Source organism: Danio aesculapii, chromosome 17 (assembly GCF_903798145.1).
Source record: "Danio aesculapii chromosome 17, fDanAes4.1, whole genome shotgun sequence".
Classification (NCBI taxonomy): Eukaryota; Metazoa; Chordata; class Actinopteri; order Cypriniformes; family Danionidae; genus Danio; species Danio aesculapii.
In genome coordinates this window covers 46,991,476-47,017,205 of record NC_079451.1, presented here as the reverse complement: position 1 = coordinate 47,017,205, position 25,730 = coordinate 46,991,476, and the positions used below count along the sequence as shown (strand labels likewise).

The window sequence follows — 25,730 nt, the reverse complement described above, 5'->3', positions numbered from 1 at the left end:
GGAAGAAGGCGAGTTAGAGAAAAGGTAAGGTGAACCATCTGACATCGATTCCAGCCACTGAATGACTGGAATTGAAGAGGCTTTATGGGGAAAGGTGATTGCTGGTGGAGGTGTGTCGAGTTAATACTCAGGTGAGGGTGCTCTGGTGTGATGAGAGGTGGCAGGAGATGGGGAGTGATGATTGGAGCTGAGAGAATGTGACAGTAAGGGAGAATGGTGATTGGTGCAAGCCGGGGATGTGACACTCAAGCTGCGGTCACACTTGACTTTTCTTCCCATAGACTTCCATTCATACGCATGCGAATGCGTCAGACCGGAACAGCGGGGTCATGCGTCAAGTTTCGCAGGTTGCTGCGGTGCAAAGTTCAAGCTTGGTGAACTCTGACCTGCAAAATCGCATCACTTGACTGCATGAGACCAATCGAGGATCAAACCATGATCTCTCTGGACAGAAATTTAAAACATGGAGCAATCGCTAGCTTTTTTTAATGTCTAATAAACTTGTTTAATCCTGCCCCTTTTCGCAGCGTCGCACGACAGAATTTCGCACACACAAAGCCAGGTGTGACCGTAGCTTCATAATATGTATTTATTTTTACCAAATTATCCTAACATCTTCCATTTGATTCGTTCAATGATTCATTTCTTCCCAATCCCCTCCTTAGCACGATGCTAATCTGAGCTGATTTGTCCGATGACGCAGTCTGTTGTGATTGGTCAACTGCGTTCAGCTTGAGACAGAGAGAAAGACCCACTATGGCTATGAAGTAGCACACAGAGTACGCGAGAGCCCAATACTACTCTCCTCTTAACGCTAACTCTAAGTAATAACAACGACACAGATTGTGTCGAAAAAGATCGAACGACAAAGATCAGTATTAATCCCCACAGTGGCAAAAGTTGAACTATTTAAAAAATTGACCACATCGCATGTGAAGGAACAGCTGATGGTGGCCATCGCAGAGACAAACGGCAGAGGATCGCAAGTTCAGAAACACATGTAGTTTTGGACACAATATGTGAATAGCCCCATACAGATTTAACCTGAGAGATACAGCACAAGCACTAATCTATAATAGAATATTTTGCAAACTACAGAAAACGAGGCAACAATTTTATTTACACTTACATGTTATGATCTGGAGGAAAAAGAACTTGGTCCATATGAACTGTAACAGTTACTGACAAAGTCCCTGTCAAAGTCTGACAAAGTCCCATACATAATAGTCTCTGCTGCTCCTTTTAATAGCAAACGGCCGACGAATCCCACGTTACAGTGTAAAATATTACACCAATCATCAGAAAGAAGGAGATGGGGAGCGATGACAGGAACAAACACAACACACGGTTGGCCATACTGTGGTATTGTTGTGAAAATGAACTTTAACCCTTTCCCCATCTGTCAGTGATCGTCATCTTCGTGTCATGATCAGTCCTGTGATCCCTGAGCTCCGAAAACAGAAAGGCGCGTTCACGTTTTACCGGAACCGTTTTTTTCTTATTTGGTGATGTACCGTATCGACATCAATGCATTCAGGCAAAAGATCCAAACTCAACACGATTCATTTATTTGACTCTGAGCTGACTATTTGGTTAAAGAATCAATAGTTTTAAACATGTTGCACTTTCAGATTTAACCCTCAGCTGGATGTTTTCATTCACTTAGTGCTGTGATACACACTGAATAGAAGGTCATTTACACAAAAAACCCATAACAGAGGCTCTTTAATGAATAAGAATCTAATTATATATAATTAATATATATATAATAATATATAATATATAATAATTTTTTTTTTTTCTATGTTTGTCACATACTGTATAGTTAACTATTTATATGATGTGGGTAAATGGTGTGTTTCAATCCGGCTACCACCACAAGTATATTTCAAACCTGTGGGAAGCACTGCGATAAATAAAACCTTCTACTTACTCCAGCAGCTCAAAGTTGGATTTTTTCTCCAGGCCACTCGCATTCATGTCTTTATAAAACCTCCTGTTGGATAAAAAATAAAAATAAAAAATGTAATATTGTTTTGTAATGTAAATATAAATAATGTAGTTAATTAAATGCCTGTGCAACATTAACAACAATATATGTACCATTATGGAAACCACAGTGGAAAACAATAATGGAAAATATATATAATTTTTTTAATTAAATACATTTTGTACAAATATTTTTTTATGTTGACTAATCAACTGGACACATTCATTCATTCATTTTCCTTCAATTTAGTCCCTTTATTAATCAGGGGTCGCCACAGCGGAATGAACCGCCAACTTATCCAGCATATGTTTTACACAGCGGATGCCCTTCCAGCTGCAACCCAGTATTGGGAAACATCCATACTCACTGATTCACACTCAAACACACATAAACTATGGACAATTTTGTGTATTTAATCGATTTATAGCGCATGTCTCACTTTTCATTTTCACAGGAGGGCTAATATTCTTGACTTATCTTGACCGATCTCTACATCCCTTGTTTTTCTTGACTGATCTCTACATCCCTCTTTCTAAATGATTTACTCAAAAATCTATTCAGCTTCATGTTTCAATGATGCCCGCTGTTTATAAAATCAGTTTGTAGATATAATTTTGACCTGATCTCCAGACAGCCGAGCTGCAGGGCCATCCCGTCGCTGACTCTTCTGGCGTTATGCTGCATGTAATCGGCACGAACCTGCAAAACCACAACAATCACACATACATTCGGCTTTTTACATCTGCAAAACACCATCAGCAACAGTATATCACAAGTCCATGATGCTTCAGCGCAAACGAAAAAATCATTCACTGGATTTACAGAAGTTTTTAAATGTAAGTGGCTTCAAACAGTTGATATGGGCTGAATTAAAACAAACAAATTGAGTTGAACATTACTAAGTTTCATTTGTTTGTTTAAATTCAGCCCATATCAACTGTTTGCAACCACTTACTTTAAGTTTAAGTTACTTACTTAAGTTTTTTTAGGTCAACTTGAGCATTAATATCATTCTGCTACATGTGTGGACATACAGTGTAATTAAATGTCGTGTCTCACAGGATCATGATGCTACATAAATGAACATAATCATAAACATGAACACAATACTGGAGGTAAGAGCTGTTTTAAACTTAAGCATAGGTAACATACTGGACATACTGGAGCAGTTATCTAACTATACTGACTACATACAGTACCATCCTGAATTATTAGCACCCTCTGTATATTTTTAGTCCCAATTTCTGTTTAATGGCCAGAATTTTTCAACACATTTCTAATCATAATAGTTTTAATAGCTCATTTCCAATAACTGATTTCTTTTATCTTTGCCATGATGACAGTGAATAATATTTGACTAGATATTTTTAAGATACTAGTATTCAGCTTAAAGTGACACATAAAGGGTTAACTAGGTTAATTAGGCAGGTTAGGGTAATTAGGCAAGTCATTGTATAACAATGGTTTGTTTTGTAGACAATTAAAAAAATAAATAGCTTAAAGGGGCTAATAATATTGACCTTAAAATGTCTTTAAGAACATTAAAAACTGTTTTATTCTAGCCGAAATAAAACAAATAAGACTTTCTCCAGAAGAAAAAATATTATAGCAAATACTGTGAAAAAATTCCTTCCTCTGTTAAACATCATCACAGGAGGGTGAATAATGTTGAGGTCATCTGTATATTATAAATACTTAACAACAAATACTACGATAAATACATAACTCAAGACATACACTTCCTTTTAGAATTGTTTGATAAACAGACACTGACCTGCTGGTAGAAGTACAGCATTGTGGTTTTGTCATTTTTTAACTTCTCCAGAAAATCAGCAGGAATATAACGAATCCTCAAATCATATCTGATCATGAAAACAAAACAAAAACGTGTTAGTAATACATTCATTCATTCATTCTCCTTTAGTTTAGTCTCTATTCAACCCAGGCTCATTCTGAATATGTACCCCTATATACATTTCTGGAGAGCGCCAAATGAGGTATGTTTTTTTTGCAGTTTTTGTTTTGAATCGACCAGAGGCCGCTGTGTATGTTTTTTGAGATCTCAAACTTCTCTTGCGAGTGCCATTCGTGCCTGCTGTTCTCGCGTAAATCCACTAGAGGCCACTGTTGACAGACTGACTGAATGACTACCCATCCGACTGACCCACACTCCTCCTTTCCTAAACCCAACCAATAGTATTTTCAAAAGCACCAATTGACCCGCCCACCCCCTTCCCTAAACCTAACTGAGTTTTAAAAGGAATCCAAAAAAAAAAAAAGCCCTCACCTGATTTTTACCACGTTTTCACGAGTTCACACTTGCAATAGTTTCAGAATAAAGCGTATTTGGCGTGCTGTCCGGGGAGAGGGCTCTGAGCTCGGGGAAGACATCCAAACTCGAGTTATTCCTCTTATCAGGAAACAGAGAGGAATAGGGATTCAAGAGAAGTATCTAGCCCGGCCCCAGAATGCTCCCCCCGGGATTGTAATGCTTATGAGGTGAGGTGACGGGGTGGTGGAGGGATGCTAAAGTCGTAAGATACTGCAGGTAAGAAAGCTTTGGTATTTATAGGGGTTTGGTCAAGAACTGATTGGATAATAGAATAATTGTCAATGACGTATTTGATACTGAAACTTCTGTGCGTGCTCCTCCCGAAATTTGTTTATAAAACTTCACTTAAGATTTTACAACATTCTCACCCTGTTATTTACTTGTTTATTTTATTTTTTGGCTTCTGTTTTTGTCCTGCCCGCTTTCTGGAACTGTTCTTAACTGGATTAAAACCCTGTCGTCACAGTCAACTCCTCTCTGCATCTTAAGTCCACCGACGTTCATGTCGAGCTACTGGACAAACTGGTAACAGTGGGAAAGCCATCCACACGAGCAAAATGAACGGTGTCATACCGTCCCGTAGCGTTCGTTTTAAAAACGTACATATATATATAGCTCTGGCTATAGCTCTGACTACATAATTCGCAATCTCCAGAAATGTATATAAGGCTACGTTTTCAGAATGAGCCTATGTTGTCTCTATTTCAGAGTTTGCCACAGCAGAATGAACCAACAATTAATTATGGACAGTGAATTTACTTCACTAATAAGACAAAATTGTGTTTTTCTTTTCAGTAAATAGAGCTTATACGGTGCATTGTTAATAGCAGAGCTCCTCTATTTAAAATAAAAAAAAGAAAAAAGCCCTGCAAGTTCTGAAAGAGATCAAGCTTCAGCAAAGGTAAGGTAAAGTAATGCATAAGTAATTCAAAAGTAACCTAAGAGATTACTTACCATTAAAAGTAACACAACTAGTTACTTTTTTGGGAATAACTCAATATCGTAATGCACTGCTTTCAAAAGTAACTTTCCCCAACCCTGTGTACAAGTGTGAGTGTGTGTTGTGCGTATTTGTGGGAAGTGTGGAAGTTATTCTGACCTCCACTCTGCCTCGACGTGCTGCTGTTCATATTTCTGCTCCACCTCTGCTACGGTGAGTTTGGGATGCAGCCAGTGGACCTCGTCTGATTTCAGGTGCTTCAGCATTAAACCATAGCATTCAAAACACTGGATGTTTGGCCCGAGACGCCCGCTGTCCAGGATGGCCTTGATAATGCTCTGCACAATCAAATCATATCCCAGATCGCATTTAACAACAACACTGATACCTCGAAAATAAAAGAAAAACACTTCACATACACTCCAAAACAATATCTTCCCTGCTTCTTCAAACTATTACAATACTTCAACTTTTTTAAGCGTTAACTTAATTGGTTTACGTTCAATCTAATAAAATTTACAAAAACAATCATGTTAACTTAATCGATTTGTGTGGGGACAACATGAAGGAATTGTATGGAACCCTGCATTTTTTACAGTATATATAATGCATACGTTGACATTTTATGTCCGTGAGTTTACTAGCATTTTGATATTATTTTCAGTCCATTTAACACTGTCATCAAATGAATGAAGTCACTTTATAAATTCAATATTTATCCAAGATACCTGTATATATACATACACAATCCACTTTATTAGGTACACCTGTCCAGCTGCCTGTTAACGCAAAGCTCTAATCAGCCAATCACATTGCAGCAACTCAAGGCATGCAGACATGGTCAAGACGATCTGCTGCAGTTCAAACCGAGCATCAGAATGAGGATGAAAGGTGATTTAAGAGACTTTGAACGTGGCATGGTTGTTGGTGCCAGACTGGTCTGAGTATTTCAGAAACTGCTGATCTACTGGGATTTTCACGCACAACCATCTCTAGGGTTTACAGAGAATGATGAGAAAAAAAGAAAATGCCCAGTGAGCGGCAGTTCTGTGGGCGCAAATGCCTTGTTGATGCCAGAGGTCAGAGGAGAATGGCCAGACTGGTCCCAGCTGATAGAAAGGCAACAGTAACTCAATTAACCACTTTTTACAACCGAGGTCTGCAGAAGAGCATCTCTGAACACACAACACGTCCAACCTTGAGGCGGATGGGCTACAGCACCAGAAGACCACACCCGGTGCCACTCCTGTCAGCTAAGAACAGGAAACTGAGGCTACAATTCACACAGGCTCAATAGAAGATTTGGCGTCAACAACATGAAAGCATGGATCTATCCTGCCTTGTATCAACAGTTCAGGCTGGTGGTGGAGGTGTAATGATGTGGGGGATATCTTCTTGGCACACTTTGGGCCCATTAGTACCAATTGAGCATCGTGTCAACACCACAGCCTGCCTGAGTATTGTTGCTGACCATGTCCATCCCTTTATGACCACAGTGTACCCATCTTCTGATGGCTACTTCCAGCGGGATAACGCACCATGTCATAAAGCGTGAATCATCTCAAACTGGTTTCTTGAACATGACAATGAGTTCACTGTTCTCAAATGGCCTCCACAGTCACCATATCTCAATCCAATAGAGCATCTTTGGGATGTGGTGGAACAAGAGATTCGCATCATGGATGTGCAGCTGACAAATCTGCAGCAACTGCGTGATGCTATCATGTCAATATGGACCATATCTCTGAGCAATATTTCCAGTACCTTGTTGAATCTATGCCATGAAGGATTAAGGCAGTTCTGAAGGCAAATGGGGGTGCAACCCAGTGCAAGTAAGGTGTACCTAATAAAGTGGTCGGTGAGTGCATATATTGCGACATCGATGCTGAAAGATTTTTCTAAACATCCATAATAAAAATGTCAAAATAACAAGACAGAAATGGCTGACAGTAGCTAATGGCAGTCATAAACAAAAGCAGCTCTTCACTCACCCTGATGTTCCAGGAACTTTCACATTTGACCAGTTTGAAGTTCTTGCCGAGGTTTGCGCTGTTGCTGATGAAACACACCTTGAGGATCTTCACTGTGCTCCTGCTGCTGCTCCTCAAATCTCCAGACATCTCCACATACGTCGTCATCCGCAGATCCACTCAATCAGCCCTGTGTGAAAGAGAAACACATTCCAGATCAGACAGCATCTTACACACACACACACACGCACACACGCACGCACACACGCACACACACACACACACACACACACACACACGCACACACACACACACACACGCACACACACACACACACACACACACACACACACACAGGAAATCTATGCATGATGCAACACACTCTCTGAGGACATGAAGAAACTGTGAACACAAATGATGTTTAACAGAGCATGGAATTTTTCACAGTATTTCCTGTAATATTTTTTTCTTCTGGAGAAAGTCTTATCTGTTTTATATCGGCTAGAATAAAAGCAGTTTTATATTTTTTTAAGCCATTTTAAGCAATATTTGTTTTTCAGATTGTCTACAGAACAAACCACTGTTGTACAATGACTTGCTACAGCAAATTTAGTTTATTCAATTCACCTATGGCACATGTGTATGTACTGTGAGGGAGACCGGAGCACCTGGAGGAAACCCACACCAACACGTGGAGAACATGCAAACTCCACACAGAAATGCCAACTGACCCAGCTGGGACTCAAACCAGCAACCTTCTTGCTATGAGACAACAGTGCTAACCACTGAGCCACCATACCACCCATAGATACATATCTATCTATAGAATTATGTAGACTATTCAAATATAAATATTATAAAATATATTTAAAGCTTGTTTAAATACTATTGACTTAATAATAAAAAAACAAATACATGCAACAAAGTAATAATTATAACAATAAATTTCAATTATATTTTAAAAGAATGAATAAAATAAACATTTCACAACAACAAAAAACAACTTAAAATGGCTTACTTGTAGTTAAAGTTTATTTAAATATAATAATTTGAATAAATTGAATTTTAAATTAACATATATATATATATATATATATATATATATACAGTTTAGGTCAGAATTATTAGCCCCCCTTGTTTATTTCAAGACACTTCTATACAGCTTAAAGTGACATTTAAAGGCTTAACTAGGTTAATTAGGTTAACTAGGCAGGTTAAGGTAATTAGGCAAGTTATTGTATAACGGTGGTTTGTTATGTAGACAATTGAAAAAAATAAATAGCTTAAGGGGGCTAATAATATTGACCTTAAAATGGTTTCTAAAAAAATAAAAACAAGCCGAAATAAATCAAATAAGACTTTCTCCAGAAGAAAAAAATATTATCAGACATACTGTGAAAATTTCCTTGCTCTTTTAAACATCATATTGGAAAAAGAAAGATCAAAGGGGGGTTAACAATTCTGACTTCAACTGTGTATATAAATATTGTTTAACAATAATAATAGGTTAATAGACTTAATGGTAATAGATCAAGCAGTGATTAAAATTTAATTTGATACATTTTTTATTTTAATAAAACTAAATAATATAAATATATTAATAATAAACATAATAGTTATTTTTCTATATAATACAATACTTAATATAACAGCTAAAATAAAACCAGTAAATTCAGAATGTGAGATACCATTTTTATTACCACTACAACTACTAACAATACTGTATGATAGCATATGTTTTATGCAGCGGATGCCCTTCCAGCTGCAACCCAGTCCTGGGAAACACCCATACATCTCTCACATTCACACCCGTACACTACGGCCAATTTAGTTTATTCAATTCAACTACAGAGCATGTGTTTGGACTTGTGGGGGAAACCGGAGCACCGTGAGGAAACCCACACCACTATGGGGAGAACATGCAAACTCCACACAGAAATGCCAACAGCCGGGACTTAAACCAGAAACCTTCTTGCTGTGAGACGATGGTGCTAACCACCATGTCGCCCCACAAATACATGCAATGCAGTAATAATTATAATAATAATAAATTCCAATGATATTATTTTAGAATCATTAAAATAATGTTTTAACAATAAACAACTTAAAAACAAACAAAAGGTTCTTTTTATTTAAACTTCAACTTATTTAATCATTAGAATTACATGAATTTTAAATTAATAGAATTATATATAAATATCTTTTAACACACAAGTTAATAATGATAATAATAATAATAATAGTTATAATAATAATAATAATAATAATAATAATAGTTATAATAATAATAATAATAATAATAATAATAATAATAATAATAATAATAATAACAATAGTTATAATAATAATAACAATAATAGTTATAATAATAATAATAATAATAATAATAATAATAATAATAATAATAATAATAATAATAATAATAGTTATAATAATAATAATAATAATAATAATAATAATAATAATAATAATAATAATAGTTATAATAATAATAATAATAATAGTTATAATAATAATAATAATAACAATAGTTATAATAATAATAATAATAATAATAATAATAGTTATAATAATAATAATAATAATAATAATAATAATAATAATAATAGTTATAATAATAATAATAATAACAATAGTTATAATAATAATAATAATAATAATAATAATAATAGTTATAATAATAATAATAATAATAATAATAATAATAATAATAATAATAATAGTTATAATAATAATAATAATAATAATAATAATAATAATAATAATAATAATAATAATAATAATATATCAAGTAGTAACTAAAATGTAATTTGATACTTTATTTTATTTAAACTAGTATAATATAAATATAATAATAATAATAAACATACTAGTTAATATACTATATAATATAATAGTTTTATAATTTAATTTATAATATCCAATATAAAACTAGCAAATTCATTAAACTTAAATTGGGTCTTCAGAAAGTATTTGTACTATAATTACTAACAAAATTAATAATAATAATAATAACAACAATAATAATACCAACAACAACAACAACAACAACAATAATATCAATAATAACAACAACAACAACAACAATAATATCAATAACAACAACAACAACAGTAATAATACAAATAATAACTACAATAATAAAAATAATAATAATAATAACAATAATAATAACAATAATAATAACAATAATAATAATATAAATAATAATAACCTAAACAATAATAATAATAATAATAATAATAATAATAATAATAATAATAATAATAATAACAACAACAACAACAAAAAAATAATTTAAATAATAGCAACAACAATAATAATATTTTTTTTATTAAAAAAGCAGCAAAAACATCATATTAAATAACTTTAAATTGGCTTAAATGCCGTTTTAACATTTAACTTTTGTAATTTGCTTTAACCAAACCTAAAACATGATTCTGTCACATTACATAAAGCTCTTCCTGCAGGCAGCATGACGTTTCAACACGTCTGAACAAGATTTCGCAATCTGAACGCAACATTTCCTACTGTACCTGGACCTGCTCCATGTGTGTGAAGAGTGAACGCTTTACTCTGGTATTTCCATATGATCTGTGAATCACACAACATGACAACTTCAGTTCATAAAGTACAAGCAGATTCATGACAACGAAATAAATACAGGAAGTGATGCGCAGCTCGGTTGATGAAGATTTACCAAACAGAAACTGCCTTAACCAGTCAAACTCTCTGAAAGTGTCGAAAAAGCATCGCCCTCAGCTCTAGTTTCCTGTCATGTGCTGCTCAGATCTGACAGAAATTGTGAAGTGCTTGTTAAATTTTGACACATCTGCCATTTAGAACAAGCATGTAGAGGAAACCAGTAGAGAACATTTAAGAATATGTATTTAAAACAAACAATACGCATGTACTTTAAAATCGCACCATTAAAATGTTCCATCTGAATCAAATGGAAAATATATATAAGCATGTTTTATTGTATATTGATAAAAACAGTCAATCAAGTGCACTGTAAAAGGTGATGGAAAGTTGACTTTACTTTAAAAAGTGCGTAAACCTGTTGCTTTTAAAGCGGTTAGTTGACTTTACTCTAAAAAAGTGAGTAAACCCGGTGCTTTAAAAAAGTGATTCGATGACCTTACTTAAAAAATTTAGAAAACCTGTGGCTTTTAAAGTGATTAGTTGACTTTACTTTAAAATGGTGAATAAACCTGTTGCTTTTAAAGCGATTAGTTGACTTTACTTAAAATAAGTGAGTAAACCTGTTGCTTTTAAAGCGATTAGTTGACTTTACTTAAAATAAGTGAGTAAAACTGCTGCTTTTATAGCGATAAGTTGACTTACCTTGAAAAAGAGAGTAAACCTGTTGCTTTTAAAGTGATTAGTTGACTTTACTTAAAATAAGTGAGTAAACCAGCTGCTTTTAAAGAGATTAGTTGACTTTACTCTAAAAAAGTGAGTAAACCCGGTGCTTTAAAAAAGTGATTCGATGACCTTACTTGAAAAATTTAGAAAACCTGTGGCTTTTAAAGAGATTAGTTGACTTTACTTTAAAATGGTGAGTAAACCTGTTGCTTTTAAAGCGATTAGTTGACTTTACTTTAAAATGGTGAGTAAACCTGTTGCTTTTAAAGCGATTAGTTGACTTTACTTAAAATAAGTGAGTAAACCTGTTGCTTTTATAGCGATTAGTTGACTATACGTAAAATAAGTGAGTAAAACTGCTGCTTTTACAGCGATAAGTTGACTTACCTTGAAAAAGAGAGTAAACCTGTTGCTTTTAAAGCGATCAGTTGACTTTACTTCAAATAAGTAAGTAAACCTATTGCTTGTAAAGCGATTAGTTGACTTTACTTAATATAAGTGAGTAAAACTGTTGCTTTTAAAGTGATTAGTTGACTTTACTTTAAAAAGAAAGTAAACCTGTTGCTTTTAAAGAGATTAGTTGACTAATTTAAAATAAGTGAGTAAACCAGCTGCTTTTAAAGAGATTAGTTGACTAATTTAAAATAAGTGAGTAAACCAGCTGCTTTTAAAGAGATTAGTTGACTTGTTGAATAAAGTTGAATAAACCCCTTGCTTTAATAGCGATAAGTTGGTGTTACTCTAAAAAGGTGGGTAAACCTGTTGCTTTTAAAGTGATTAGTTGACTTTACTATAAAAAATGAGTAAATCTGTTGCTTTTAAAGTGATAAGTTGACCTCACTTTAAAAGCAACAGTTTTAATCACTTATTTTAAGTAGTTAGTTGACTATACTTTAAAAAAAGTGAGTAAACCTGTTGCTTTTACAGTGATTAGTTGACTTTACTCAAAATGACTGAGTAAAGCTGTTGCTTTTAAAGTGATCAGATGACTTTACTTGGAAAAAGAGAGTAAACCTGTTGCTTTTAAAGCGATTAGTTGACTTTACTTAAAATAAGTGAGTAAACCAGCTGCTTTTAAAGCGATTAGTTGACTTAACTCCGAAAAAAGTGAATAAACCCCTTGCTTTAATAGCGATTAGTTGGTGTTAATCTAAAAAGGTGGGTAAACCTGTTGCATATAAAGCGATTAGTTGACTTTACTCTAAAAAAATGATTAAATCTGTAGCTTTTTAAGTTATTACTTTACTCTAAAAAAGCAAGTACACCCATTGCTTTTAAAGCGATTAGTTGACTTTACCTAGGAAAGTGCGTAAACCTGTTGTTTTTAAAGAGATTAGTTGATTTTACTCAAAATATTGAGTTAACACGTTGCTTTTAAAATGATTCATTGACTTTTCTTTTTGAAAAGTGAATAAATCCATTTTTTAAAACAATTAGTTGACTTTACTCTTAAATAAGTGAACAAAGTTGTTGCTTTTAAAGGGATTAGTTGACTTTACTCTTTAAAAAAGTAAGTAAACCCTTTGCTTTTAAAGCGATTAGTTGACTTTACATAAAATAAATGAGTAAACCTGTTGCTTTTAAAGCGATTAGTTGACATTACTCTAAAAAAGTGTGTACACTCATTGTTTTAAAAGCAATTAGTTGACTTGGAAAAAGTAAGCCTGTTGCTTTTAAAGCGATTCGTTGACTTTTCTTTTTGAAAAGTGAATAAATCCATTTTTTAAAGCAATTAGTTGACTTTACTCTTAAATAAGTAAGCAAAGATGTTGCTTTTAAAGGAATTAGTTAACTTTACTCTTAAAAAAGTGAGTAAACCCTTTGCTTTTAAAGCGATTAGCTGACTTTACTCGTGAAAAAGTGAGTAAACCCTTTGCTTTTAAAACGATTAGTTGACTGTACTCTTAAAAAGTGAGTAAACCTGTTGCTTTTAATGCGATAAGTTGACTGTACTCTTAAAAAGTGAGTAAACCTGTTGCTTTTAATGCGATAAGTTGACTGTACTCTTAAAAAGTGAGTAAACCTGTTGCTTTTAATGCGATAAGTTGACTTTACTCTTAAAAAGTTATTAAACCTGTTACTTTGAGCAATTAATCGACTTTTTAGGAAAGAAAATTGCCTTAAAATAAATGAACTATATGCATATTTATAAACATTAAGCTAACGTCAACTTACCAGTTCCATGTTACAACAGATTTACTCACTTTTTAAAGTAAAGTTAACTTGTCACATTTAAGTAAATAAAGAAAAAAAATCAATAAAGTTTAAATCAAGTATCAGGCTTATTTTGTTGTGCATTAAGATAAACACAATAATATCCTAAATATGGAAATATGAATGATGTTTGCAACACATCAGCGCCGCAGCACTTCCTTCTCAGTGTTTGAGTGTGTCTTTGGCTTTGAAACATTCTCAGTCTCTCAATCAAAGCAGAAAGTGTAAATGTTTGACAGACCTGAAGTGTGAGCTGATGTTCAGTCCAGTCGTGTGTGTTTTCCAGAGTTTCTTTAATTCATCTCGATCACACTGAGAGACTGAGAGCTGTAAGATGTAGTCCTGACGCGAGTGTTGTGGACACACCCCACGCGTGTCACTCACTTCCTCAAAACACACACCACATACACACACTCATGCGCACACACATACATAGAGTATATATACACAAACACCCACTAAAACACACATGCATAAAAAAAACACAGACACGCAAACCAATACCACATACACTCTCTCACACACACATATATATATATACCCACACACAGACACATCCATATAGAAACATACATATACATATATGAACAAACATACACAGTAGATAGATAGATAGATAGATAGACAGACAGACAGACAGACAGACAGACAGACAGACAGACAGACAGACAGACAGACAGACAGACAGACAGACAGACAGACAGACAGACAGACAGACAGATAGATAGATAGATAGATAGATAGATAGATAGATAGATAGATAGATAGATAGATAGATAGATAGATAGAGACCCTCCAACCCGAAAGAGTTAGTGCACATTGATAAAGATGAACGGGCAAAAATAGTCAGCCGGTGGACCAGAGAACCTAATTACAGTAAAAAGCACCATGAAAAAGGAGCAGTACATCAAAATTCTCAACAATAACTTCAGGCACTCTGCAGAAAAACTTAGCCTTGGGCTCCAGTGGACATTTTAGCATGACAAACACCCAAAACACATAGCAAAATGACCAAGAAATGGGTAGTACACGAAAACATTAACTCTTTGCAGTGGCCCAGCCAGAGTCCTAACCTAAATCCAATTGAGCAAATTTAATTTCAAATTAACCTTAAAATGTTAAATGCTGATCACTATTTTGCATCATTCATTGCAGATAGACACCAGCAAATATTAATATGTAGGCAAATTATATTAAAATGTTCATTATTATTTTAATAATCGTAATAATATTTTTATAAATAAAATATAATAATTTTCACTTTCCTGGTGCTAATTTTCTGTGCAGCACAAACTACTAAACGTTACACTAACATCAACAGGTGTAGACATATTTTATCTGACAGAAAATAAAATTATTCTGACCCAAGCTAATATACTGAATTAACCAATTCACGTTATTTTTTTCCATCCGTGTTGACAATAAAGTCATCTATTGCTTCTTGCTATTTCATTGCTATCTAAACCAGGGGTGTCCAAACTACGGCCCGCGGGCCATCTGCAGCCCGCAGTCAGTTTTGTGGCGGCCCGCGAGGCTTTTTATAAATATTAATAGAATCTGGCCCGCTATACAAAAATGAACGTAATTCAATAAATAACCACTGGGTGTCGCTATGACATGCTTTCAATTAGGCAGCAGTTTCTGTTATGAAGTAAAACTAACCGAAAAAACTGAAGGAAACATTGATAATCACGTTTTGGCGAGCCATGGCACAACCAAGAAAAAGGAAAATCAACAGTGAGTGCAGGAAATTTCAGTCACGTGGTGGCAAAGAATATTTCTTCACAGAGGTCAGCTGAATATGTGTCTGTTTCATTTGCCAGGGATCAGTTGCAGTAATGAAGGAATATGATATTAAAAGACATTATGAAACAAAACATCAGGCCTCCAGCTCTTACACTGATGCCAAATGAGATCAAAAAGTAAAACAATTAGCAGCTGCCCTATCAGCTCAACAACACGCTGGCTACAAGTTATGAGGTAGCTCAGCTAATCGCACAGCACAGGAAACCCTTTACTGAAGGAGAATTTATATAGGAGTGTCTGATGAGTGTATATATATATATATATATATATATATATATATATATATATATATATATATGCGTGTATGTGTGATGTATGTAAAATTTTGCCCGGGACAACGTTTTTTTTGCATCTGGCTCTCGGCCCAAAAAGTTTGGACACCCCTGATCTAAAGGATCATTTCAACCGCAATACCTGCTTATTAGAACCTAACGCTACACCCAGTGGTGTAGTCCTTGCTATACGCACGTATACTCAGTATGCTTACTTTTTTCCACGAGCTGTTTGGGTATTACTGCTTCTGAGGATCAATAATTGTATATACCCTCGGTATACTCACTTATTTTTCTGATTAAAATTCCCAAATTTATTGTGTATTATTTTAAATTCTTACTTAAAAATATATATATGTGTGTAAATGTATATACACTTTTCTTTGTTTACCCCAAAATGATCTGTTCCTGATCCGCCCTAAAATGAAAATCCTAAAATCGCCCCTGTACAACAGTATTTCACATTTGTCTTAATCGTGCCTACCACTACTGGGAACGACACTATATATATATATATATATATATATATATATATATATATATATATATATATATATATATATATATATATATATATATATATATATATACACTAAATATATACACTAAACACTAAAATGTTTTTTATGAGGCAAAGACTACTCATAATGCAATTTAAAAGGGTAACTACTAATATATAATAGCGACAACAGAAGACAGACAACTAATAGTTTGGTTTAAAACAAGCATGCAGGAATGTGACAATCAAAAATAATGGCTGACTGATGTTTAAAGGAACCTACAGTATTAAATGTAAAGTAATACACTGTAAACCCGGATAAGTTGAATTTACTTAAAAAATTTGAGGAAACCGGTTGCCTTAAAAAAATAAGTAATGTGTAATGAAAACCTAAGTACGTTTAACTGAAAATGTTAAGTACATTACACTCAATTCAAAATTGATTTAACTCGACATGTTTTGCCAAGTTAACTTCTTTGCACAATTAATACACTTAATATCTTAAGTATAATGTACCAAATACCTAGTTGTATCTTACTTATTCAGTTCAGTTATTATCATTAAATTATTATTTCAGTTTTTAATCTGGTGCATTATAAATACTTATTCAGATCAAGAAATCAGATGAAACATTTGTTGAAAACACCCTGGTTAGGGGTAAAATGCTTTATTGTGTTTTTCTAAAAGCACATAAAATTAGGCACCTGGTATCAGGTGCAACGATTCAGAACACCACTTAACACTGCAAACTGATTTTCCTCAGTTTATGGTTTGTTAATCTGAATGAAACCAGACATATCAGTGCCAATCCAATAATATAAAATAGAAAAAGTGCATAACAGTGCAAACAACATTTTCCTAAAAGAAAAAAAAATTAGGCACCTGGTATCTGGAGCAGTAGTGCAATGAGTTAGAACAGCACTTTACACTGCAAACTGACTTTTTCACAGTTTGTTAATCTGAATGAAACAAGATATATCAGTGCCAATCCAATAACATAAAATACAAAAAGGGCATAACAGTGCAAACAAGTTGCTTTTCTAAAAGAACAAACATTATTTCTCATATCTGGAGAAATAGTGTAACAACACCTCTTTACACTGCAAGTTGGTTTTTCAGAGTCTGAATTTTGGGTGCCAGCTCACTTTTACCCAGGTTAAACATCACCTGCTGAACAAAGCAAAAAGTGTTTTTCACGTATCTGGGATAGTCCAGGTGCAGGGCATATATCAGTCCAAAAAGGACACAGAAGGCCTGAGGAAGGTTGGCCAAATCATCCATCACCACGTTCCCTTCCAAGATGATTCCCACTTTGGACGGGTTCAGCTTAAGTTTCTCTTCACCGATGAAAAGCAATCCCACTGGAGTTTGCTTGTACATGTCATTGTCAGCGGTGTCCTTGCAGAGAAACAAATGTACAATCATGTGTTAGTTAGCACATTTTCGAAATGTTCACAATAAAAATACCCTAAGAAGAAACACTGTACACTGACATATAGTAAAAGACACTCTGTTCATACAAGATATGATGCCTGGCTTGTTCAGCTTCCTTTTCACTGTACAATTACAGCAAAATATTTACTGAACCCAAATTTTTCAGCAAAGTTTTTTCAGTTAATTTCATGGTTAAACCTACAGATAATTTTAGGTTTTCAAGAGGAGAACACGTGTGTGTGAGAGGAGAGAATACGTGTGTGTGAGAGGAGAGAATACGTGTGTGTGAGAGGAGAGAATACGTGTGTGTGAGAGGAGAACACGTGTGTGTGTGTGAGAGGAGAACACGTGTGTGTGTGTGAGAGGAGAACGTGTGTGTGAGAGGAGAACGTGTGTGTGAGAGGAGAGAATACGTGTGTGTGAGAGGAGAGAATACGTGTGTGTGAGAGGAGAACACGTGTGTGTGTGTGAGAGGAGAACGTGTGTGTGAGAGGAGAGAATACGTGTGTGTGAGAGGAGAGAATACGTGTGTGTGAGAGGAGAACACGTGTGTGTGAGAGGAGAACGTGTGTGTGTGTGTGAGAGGAGAACACGTGTGTGTGTGTGAGAGGAGAACACGTGTGTGTGTGAGAGGATAACGTGTGTGTGAGAGGAGAACGTGTGTGTGTGTGTGTGAGAGGAGAAGGTGTGTGTGTGAGAGGAGAACGTGTGTGTGTGTGTGTGAGAGGAGAACGTGTGTGTGAGAGGAGAACGTGTGTGTGTGTGTGAGAGGAGAACGTGTGTGTGTGAGAGGAGAACGTGTGTGTAAGAGGAGAACGTGTGTGTGTGTGTGTGAGAGGAGAAGGTGTGTGTGTGAGAGGAGAACGTGTGTGTGTGTGTGAGAGGAGAACGTGTGTGTGAGAGGAGAACACGTGTGTGTGAGAGGAGAACGTGTGTGTGTGTGAGAGGAGAACGTGTGTGTAAGAGGAGAACGTGTGTGTGTGTGTGTGAGAGGAGAACGTGTGTGTGTGAGAGGAGAACGTGTGTGTGTGTGTGAGAGGAGAACGTGGTGGTGTGAGAGGAGAACGGTGTGTGATGTGTGTGTGAGAGGAGAACGTGTGTGTGTGAGAGGAGAACGTGTGTGTGTGTGAGAGGAGAACGTGTGTGTGTGAGAGGAGAACATGTGTGTGTGAGAGGAACACGTGTGTGTGTGTGAGAGGAGAACATGTGTGTGTGAGAGGAGAACGTGTGTGTGTGAGGAGAACGTGTGTGTGTGAGGAGAACGTGTGTGTGAGAAGAGAACGTGTGTGTGTGAGAGGAGAACGTGTGTGTGTGTGAGAGGAGAACGTGTGTGTAAGAGGAGAACGTGTGTGTAAGAGGAGAACGTGTGTGTGTGTGTGTGAGAGGAGAAGGTGTGTGTGTGAGAGGAGAACGTGTGTGTGTGTGTGAGAGGAGAACGTGTGTGTGAGAGGAGAACACGTGTGTGTGAGAGGAGAACGTGTGTGTGTGTGAGAGGAGAACGTGTGTGTAAGAGGAGAACGTGTGTGTGTGTGTGTGAGAGGAGAACGTGTGTGTGTGAGAGGAGAACGTGTGTGTGTGAGAGGAGAACGTGTGTGTGTGTGTGAGAGGAGAACGTGTGTGTGTGAGAGGAGAACGTGTGTGTGTGTGTGAGAGGAGAACGTGTGTGTGTGAGAGGAGAACGTGTGTGTGTGAGAGGAGAACGTGTGTGTGTGTGTGAGAGGAGAACGTGTGTGTGTGTGAGAGGAGAACATGTGTGTGTGAGAGGAGAACACGTGTGTGTGTGTGAGAGGAGAACACGTGTGTGTGTGTGAGAGGAGAACATGTGTGTGTGAGAGGAGAACGTGTGTGTGTGAGGAGAACGTGTGTGTGTGAGGAGAACGTGTGTGTGAGAAGAGAACGTGTGTGTGTGAGAGGAGAACGTGTGTGTGTGTGAGAGGAGAACGTGTGTGTAAGAGGAGAACGTGTGTCTGAGAGGAGAACGTGTGTGTGTGAGAGGAGAACGTGTGTGTGTGAGAGGAGAACACGTGTGTGTGTGTGTGAGAGGAGAACACGTGTGTGTGTGTGAGAGGAGAACGTGTGTGTGTGAGAGGAGAACGTGTGTGTGAGAGGAGAACACGTGTGTGTGAGAGGAGAACGTGTGTGTGTGTGAGAGGAGAACGTGTGTGTAAGAGGAGAACGTGTGTGTGTGTGTGTGAGAGGAGAACGTGTGTGTGTGAGAGGAGAACGTGTGTGTGTGTGTGAGAGGAGAACGTGTGTGTGTGAGAGGAGAACGTGTGTGTGTGTGTGAGAGGAGAACGTGTGTGTGTGAGAGGAGAACGTGTGTGTGTGTGTGAGAGGAGAACGTGTGTGTGTGTGAGAGGAGAACATGTGTGTGTGAGAGGAGAACGTGTGTGTGTGTGTGTGAGAGGAGAACACGTGTGTGTGTGTGAGAGGAGAACATGTGTGTGTGAGAGGAGAACGTGTGTGTGTGAGGAGAACGTGTGTGTGTGAGGAGAACGTGTGTGTGAGAAGAGAACGTGTGTGTGTGAGAGGAGAACGTGTGTGTGTGTGAGAGGAGAACGTGTGTGTAAGAGGAGAACGTGTGTGTAAGAGGAGAACGTGTGTGTGTGTGTGTGAGAGGAGAAGGTGTGTGTGTGAGAGGAGAACGTGTGTGTGTGTGTGAGAGGAGAACGTGTGTGTGAGAGGAGAACACGTGTGTGTGAGAGGAGAACGTGTGTGTGTGTGAGAGGAGAACGTGTGTGTAAGAGGAGAACGTGTGTGTGTGTGTGTGAGAGGAGAACGTGTGTGTGTGAGAGGAGAACGTGTGTGTGTGTGTGAGAGGAGAACGTGTGTGTGTGTGTGAGAGGAGAACGTGTGTGTGTGTGAGAGGAGAACGTGTGTGTGTGTGTGAGAGGAGAACGTGTGTGTGTGTGAGAGGAGAACATGTGTGTGTGAGAGGAGAACGTGTGTGTGTGTGTGAGAGGAGAACACGTGTGTGTGTGTGAGAGGAGAACATGTGTGTGTGAGAGGAGAACGTGTGTGTGTGAGGAGAACGTGTGTGTGTGAGGAGAACGTGTGTGTGAGAAGAGAACGTGTGTGTGTGAGAGGAGAACGTGTGTGTGTGTGAGAGGAGAACGTGTGTGTAAGAGGAGAACGTGTGTCTGAGAGGAGAACGTGTGTGTGAGAGGAGAACGTGTGTGTGTGAGAGGAGAACACGTGTGTGTGTGTGAGAGGAGAACACGTGTGTGTGTGTGAGAGGAGAACGTGTGTGTGTGAGAGGAGAACGTGTGTGTGAGAGGAGAACGTGTGTGTGTCTGAGAGGAGAACGTGTGTGTGAGAGGAGAACGTGTGTGTGTGAGAGGAGAACGTGTGTGTGTGAGAGGAGAACACGTGTGTGTGTGAGAGGAGAACGTGTGTGTGTGAGAGGAGAACACGTGTGTGTGTGTGAGAGGAGAACGTGTGTGTGTGAGAGGAGAACGTGTGTGTGAGAGGAGAACGTGTGTGTGTCTGAGAGGAGAACGTGTGTGTGAGAGGAGAACGTGTGTGTGTGAGAGGAGAACGTGTGTGTGTGAGAGGAGAACGTGTGTGTGTGTGTGAGAGGAGAACACGTGTGTGTGTGTGAGAGGAGAATGTGTGTGTGTGAGAGGAGAACGTGTGTGTGTGTGTGAGAGGAGAATGTGTGTGTGAGAAGAGAACGTGTGTGTGTGAGAGGAGAACGTGTGTGTGTGAGAGAGGAGAACGTGTGTGTGTGAGAGAGGAGAACGTGTGTGTGTGTGTGAGAGGAGAACGTGTGTGTGTGAGAGGAGAACGTGTGTGTGTGAGAGGAGAACACGTGTGTGTGTGTGAGAGGAGAACACGTGTGTGTGTGAGAGGAGAACACGTGTGTGTGTGAGAGGAGAACACGTGTGTGTGTGTGAGAGGAGAACGTGTGTGTGTGTGTGAGAGGAGAATGTGTGTGTGAGAGGAGAACGTGTGTGTGTGTGTGTGAGAGGAGAACGTGTGTGTGTGAGAGGAGAACGTGTGTGTGAGAGGAGAACCTGTGTGTGTGAGAGGAGAACACGTGTGTGTGTGTGAGAGGAGAACGTGTGTGTGAGAGGAGAACGTGTGTGTGTGAGAGGAGAACACGTGTGTGTGTGAGAGGAGAACACGTGTGTGTGTGAGAGGAGAACACGTGTGTGTGTGAGAGGAGAACACGTGTGTGTGTGTGAGAGGAGAACGTGTGTGTGTGTGTGAGAGGAGAATGTGTGTGTGAGAGGAGAACGTGTGTGTGTGTGTGTGAGAGGAGAACGTGTGTGTGTGAGAGGAGAACCTGTGTGTGTGAGAGGAGAACACGTGTGTGTGTGTGAGAGGAGAACGTGTGTGTGAGAGGAGAACGTGTGTGTGTGAGAGGAGAACACGTGTGTGTGAGAGGAGAACGCGTGTGTGTGAGAGGAGAACACGTGTGTGTGAGAGGAGAACGTGTGTGTGTGAGAGGAGAACACGTGTGTGTGTGAGGAGAACGTGTGTGTGTGAGGAGAACGTGTGTGTGTGAGGAGAACGTGTGTGTGAGAAGAGAACGTGTGTGTGTGTGAGAGGAGAACGTGTGTGTGAGAGGAGAACGTGTGTGTGAGAAGAGAACGTGTGTGTGTGAGAGGAGAACGTGTGTGTGAGAAGAGAACGTGTGTGTGTGTGAGAGGAGAACGTGTGTGTGAGAGGAGAATACATGTGTGTGAGAAGAGAACGTGGGTGTAAGAGGAGAATACGAGAATACCTGTGTGTGAGAGGAGAACACATGTGTGTGTGTGTGTGTGTGAGAGAGTGCCAGAATGAATTATGGCTTGCACGGCCCCTCATATGCATCTGCAACATATAAAAATGAATTTACTTACAAAGCAGGTCTTGAAGAAAGCAGAAGGATCATCGCCCAAGATGACCGGCAGTCCCCGAAGACAAAGGCATCTGACGTCTGTTGGCTCAGTTGTCTAGACGATAGTGAACATTGAATAAAACACTTTATAAGGACACTGACTGTAATTTACAAGAAATGACAAGAAGAGATTAAGGAAAAAAACAAAACGGAAATAGGAGATAAAATTATGAGAATAGAGAATGCAGAGGTAAAAAAAATGTGTAGAAAATGAATAGAAGAGGGGAGAAATAGAGAAGAGAAGGGGGGGGGGGGGAATTAGACAAGAAACAAAAAGGATAAGGAGGAAAAGCTGCATAGGAAAACAGGACTGATGTAGGTATGTTAAATTACCTTTGTCTGGCGTAAAAGTTCAGCCAAAAGCTGACCAGTAAGTCCTTTTTTCTTTTTGAAGAGGTCCATGAGGCTTGGAGACAAATGGTCAAGTGCATCCAAGAAGTTTTCTCTGAGATTTTTCCCTACCACTCTGCTAAATTCATAATAAACCTGAAACATGGCAAACAATGCATTAGTCAATGTTCACACTGTTTAATCTGACACACTCAACACTACATGATATGTAGAAACTTAACACAAACCTGATTTTCTGTAAAAAGAGCTGGCCAACGATGCACCACCTGGCTGATGGCAGGCTTCTCGTTGACAATCTCCTTTCTGCGAAAAGCAAACGTCACATCCATCTCTTTCTTAACCAGGGATTCCATTGGCTTTGTCTTCATCATTTCATTGACCAGAACCTCACGAGCTACTTCCATGTTCTGGTCATTCATCCCCTCTGGAAAATCAGGCAGGAAATTTATTTCCCCTTTCTTTGGCTTCTTGATCTGTGTGTTGGGAGGATCGCCATTTGTAGTGCCACTTCCTCGCTTGCCACCATTGACAGTAACATCAAGTCGACCCAGCTGCCGCATTTTGGTTCTATAATTACCCATTTTAAACTTAAGGCTATTTTTCCAACCGTTCCAGCCAGAGGGTGACCCGGTTTCTTTAAGGCATGGGTGTGTTTGCACTAAAGCCTTAGCAACAGTCTCAAAATCTTCCTTCGTTGGGTATGCTTTAAATGCATACATGGTCTCAGCCAATTTCTCGAGTATGTCATGCTTTAGTTCTTTTGTGACTTTAAGAAAGCTTGCATCCCTGAGATAATGCAGGTTACCTTGGCGTAGTCTATACTCTACATCGACTTGAAATTTTGGAATTTCAAATACCTCTGGCCACTGAGAACTTCTATCCAAAGAGATGGACAGGATCTCAGTGTCTGCTTGGCTGCTTGTGTCACTAAATAATTCAGAACCTCCAGGGACTGGTACAAGCTCAATGATAGGGATGATTTTGATCGTTGGTTTATCTGGGAGCTCAGACAAGTCTGTGAGGTTGCATAATTCATTGTTAAATTCAGGATCTTGGTACTGTAAGGTAAAATTGTAATTTGTTTGGAGAGTGCCTTTAAGCCAGCTAATCAAATCTTCAAGTATGTATGGTCGAGGGTTCATTGTCATCTTTCTTATATCTCCCTCAGAGACGATAACTCGCATTGTTAATTTCTGTTCCATGGCCATCTGGGGGAAAAAAAAATGACAGACAGCTGTTTAGCAAAGTACAAATCGTCTCAGTGTCACCATAAGCTCTCCTTGCACACTGTATGCTGATAATGGGAGGACATCATTTAAATCTGACATCTTCAACACACACATAGAAGTAACACTATCACAATGAAGTTGGTAAGATCTCAAATGCTCCCTGTACCATGCGGCCAATTTGTGACAGACAAATAGAATCTCTACATTAACTGCAACTATCTTGTGAATCTGGACGAATGCAGGGAGACCAGAGCATGACCCAGAAGACAGTATCATGCCTGGTTGATACTTGATTCCATCTACACTGACAGATGCCGCTTCAAGCACCGACTCTGGTGTTGTAAAGTTTTGAGCAATTGCTGTCTGCACACTGTGAGGGAAGGTGGCAAGCAAAACCGGAGTTACCTCAGACATCTCAACTGATGGTCTGAAAAATGAGCTACAATCGAGATGGTAACTGACTGCCTTCTGGTGTCTTGTAGCAAGTGTCATGGCAACATTTTTAAAGTTCTGAGCAGTGCGAATTACCCTCTTAAAGAATTTATGCTTCCCCTCGAACCGCATTGTCCAAACCTCAGACAGGGGACCAAATTTCCTTACCAGCTGAGGATAATGTTCCACAAAGTGATGTTTTGGCCTTAAACGAAACTCTGGAAATGTTGACTGCAATAAGCGCCTGTGCTCTGCTATCTTACAGTCCAGAAAGTTAAGTGTCTCTTCTGTATGCGTTGGTGCTACAGCTAGCTCAGTAATATCTTTAAGCAGCATGAGAATTTCCCAAGTGTTGTCACCTTCAGGGACACAATGACCAATAAGAAATGGAAGGAGCCTTATGAGACACCAGTTCTCATGGCCATTTCCACCAATGGTCCCTTTACTGGAAAATCCCTTTCCAATAACCTGAGGTCGATCTGTTTTGTCACTAAATGAGTACTTGAAATACCTGATGGCCTGATTCAGCATATCTAGGGTGAAATAAGTCTTGCCTATCAGGTCTGTAAGGCAAAGGGACAATTCAACTGGAACAATACCTTCCAAAATATCATGCAAGATGTCAGGAGGGTACCCACTGACCACATGAAAGTGCTCAAGATTCTCAGTTAAAGGACATGCTCCTTTCACACCATAAGCTCGAGTCATTCCTGGGTTCTCTCTGATCTCTTGCACCTGCCTGTCATGGGACTCTTTGTCTCGGAGCTGAAAGAAACCAGAACATACCTCTTGTTGTTGAGTGTCTCTACTGCTTGCCACGCAGAATCTGCAGAACTTGTCGACAGTAAAACTCTCCAGGAAACCTGCAAGAGAGTGGGCAGCAAGATTGTCAGCTGCAACATACAAGACTGTACCTTTCACACTTGCACCTAGTTGCTCCAGGTAAACGCCATTCTGCTCCAATAATTTTAGATCATAGATCAGAGGTTGGAAAACCTTTGCATAACC

General features: G+C 38.1%; 1 protein-coding gene across 2 annotated transcripts in view; it reads right to left on the bottom strand.

Moving 5' to 3' along the window:
• The window catches only part of ptk2ba (protein tyrosine kinase 2 beta, a), a 72,427-nt gene extending 58,220 nt beyond the window's left edge, over nucleotides 1-14,207 (bottom strand). For both annotated transcript variants that reach the window (XM_056476365.1, XM_056476366.1), the window contains exons 1-7: nucleotides 14,056-14,207; nucleotides 10,769-10,826; nucleotides 7,254-7,422; nucleotides 5,422-5,600; nucleotides 3,765-3,852; nucleotides 2,610-2,689; nucleotides 1,934-1,996 (exon numbers count right to left, since the gene is read on the bottom strand). In XM_056476365.1, coding sequence (XP_056332340.1) covers nucleotides 1,934-1,996; nucleotides 2,610-2,689; nucleotides 3,765-3,852; nucleotides 5,422-5,600; nucleotides 7,254-7,400 — 557 coding nt within the window. In that variant the 5' untranslated portion in view covers nucleotides 7,401-7,422; nucleotides 10,769-10,826; nucleotides 14,056-14,207. The remainder of the gene's footprint in view (nucleotides 1-1,933; nucleotides 1,997-2,609; nucleotides 2,690-3,764; nucleotides 3,853-5,421; nucleotides 5,601-7,253; nucleotides 7,423-10,768; nucleotides 10,827-14,055) is intronic.
• Nucleotides 14,208-25,730: the final 11,523 nt, after the last annotated feature.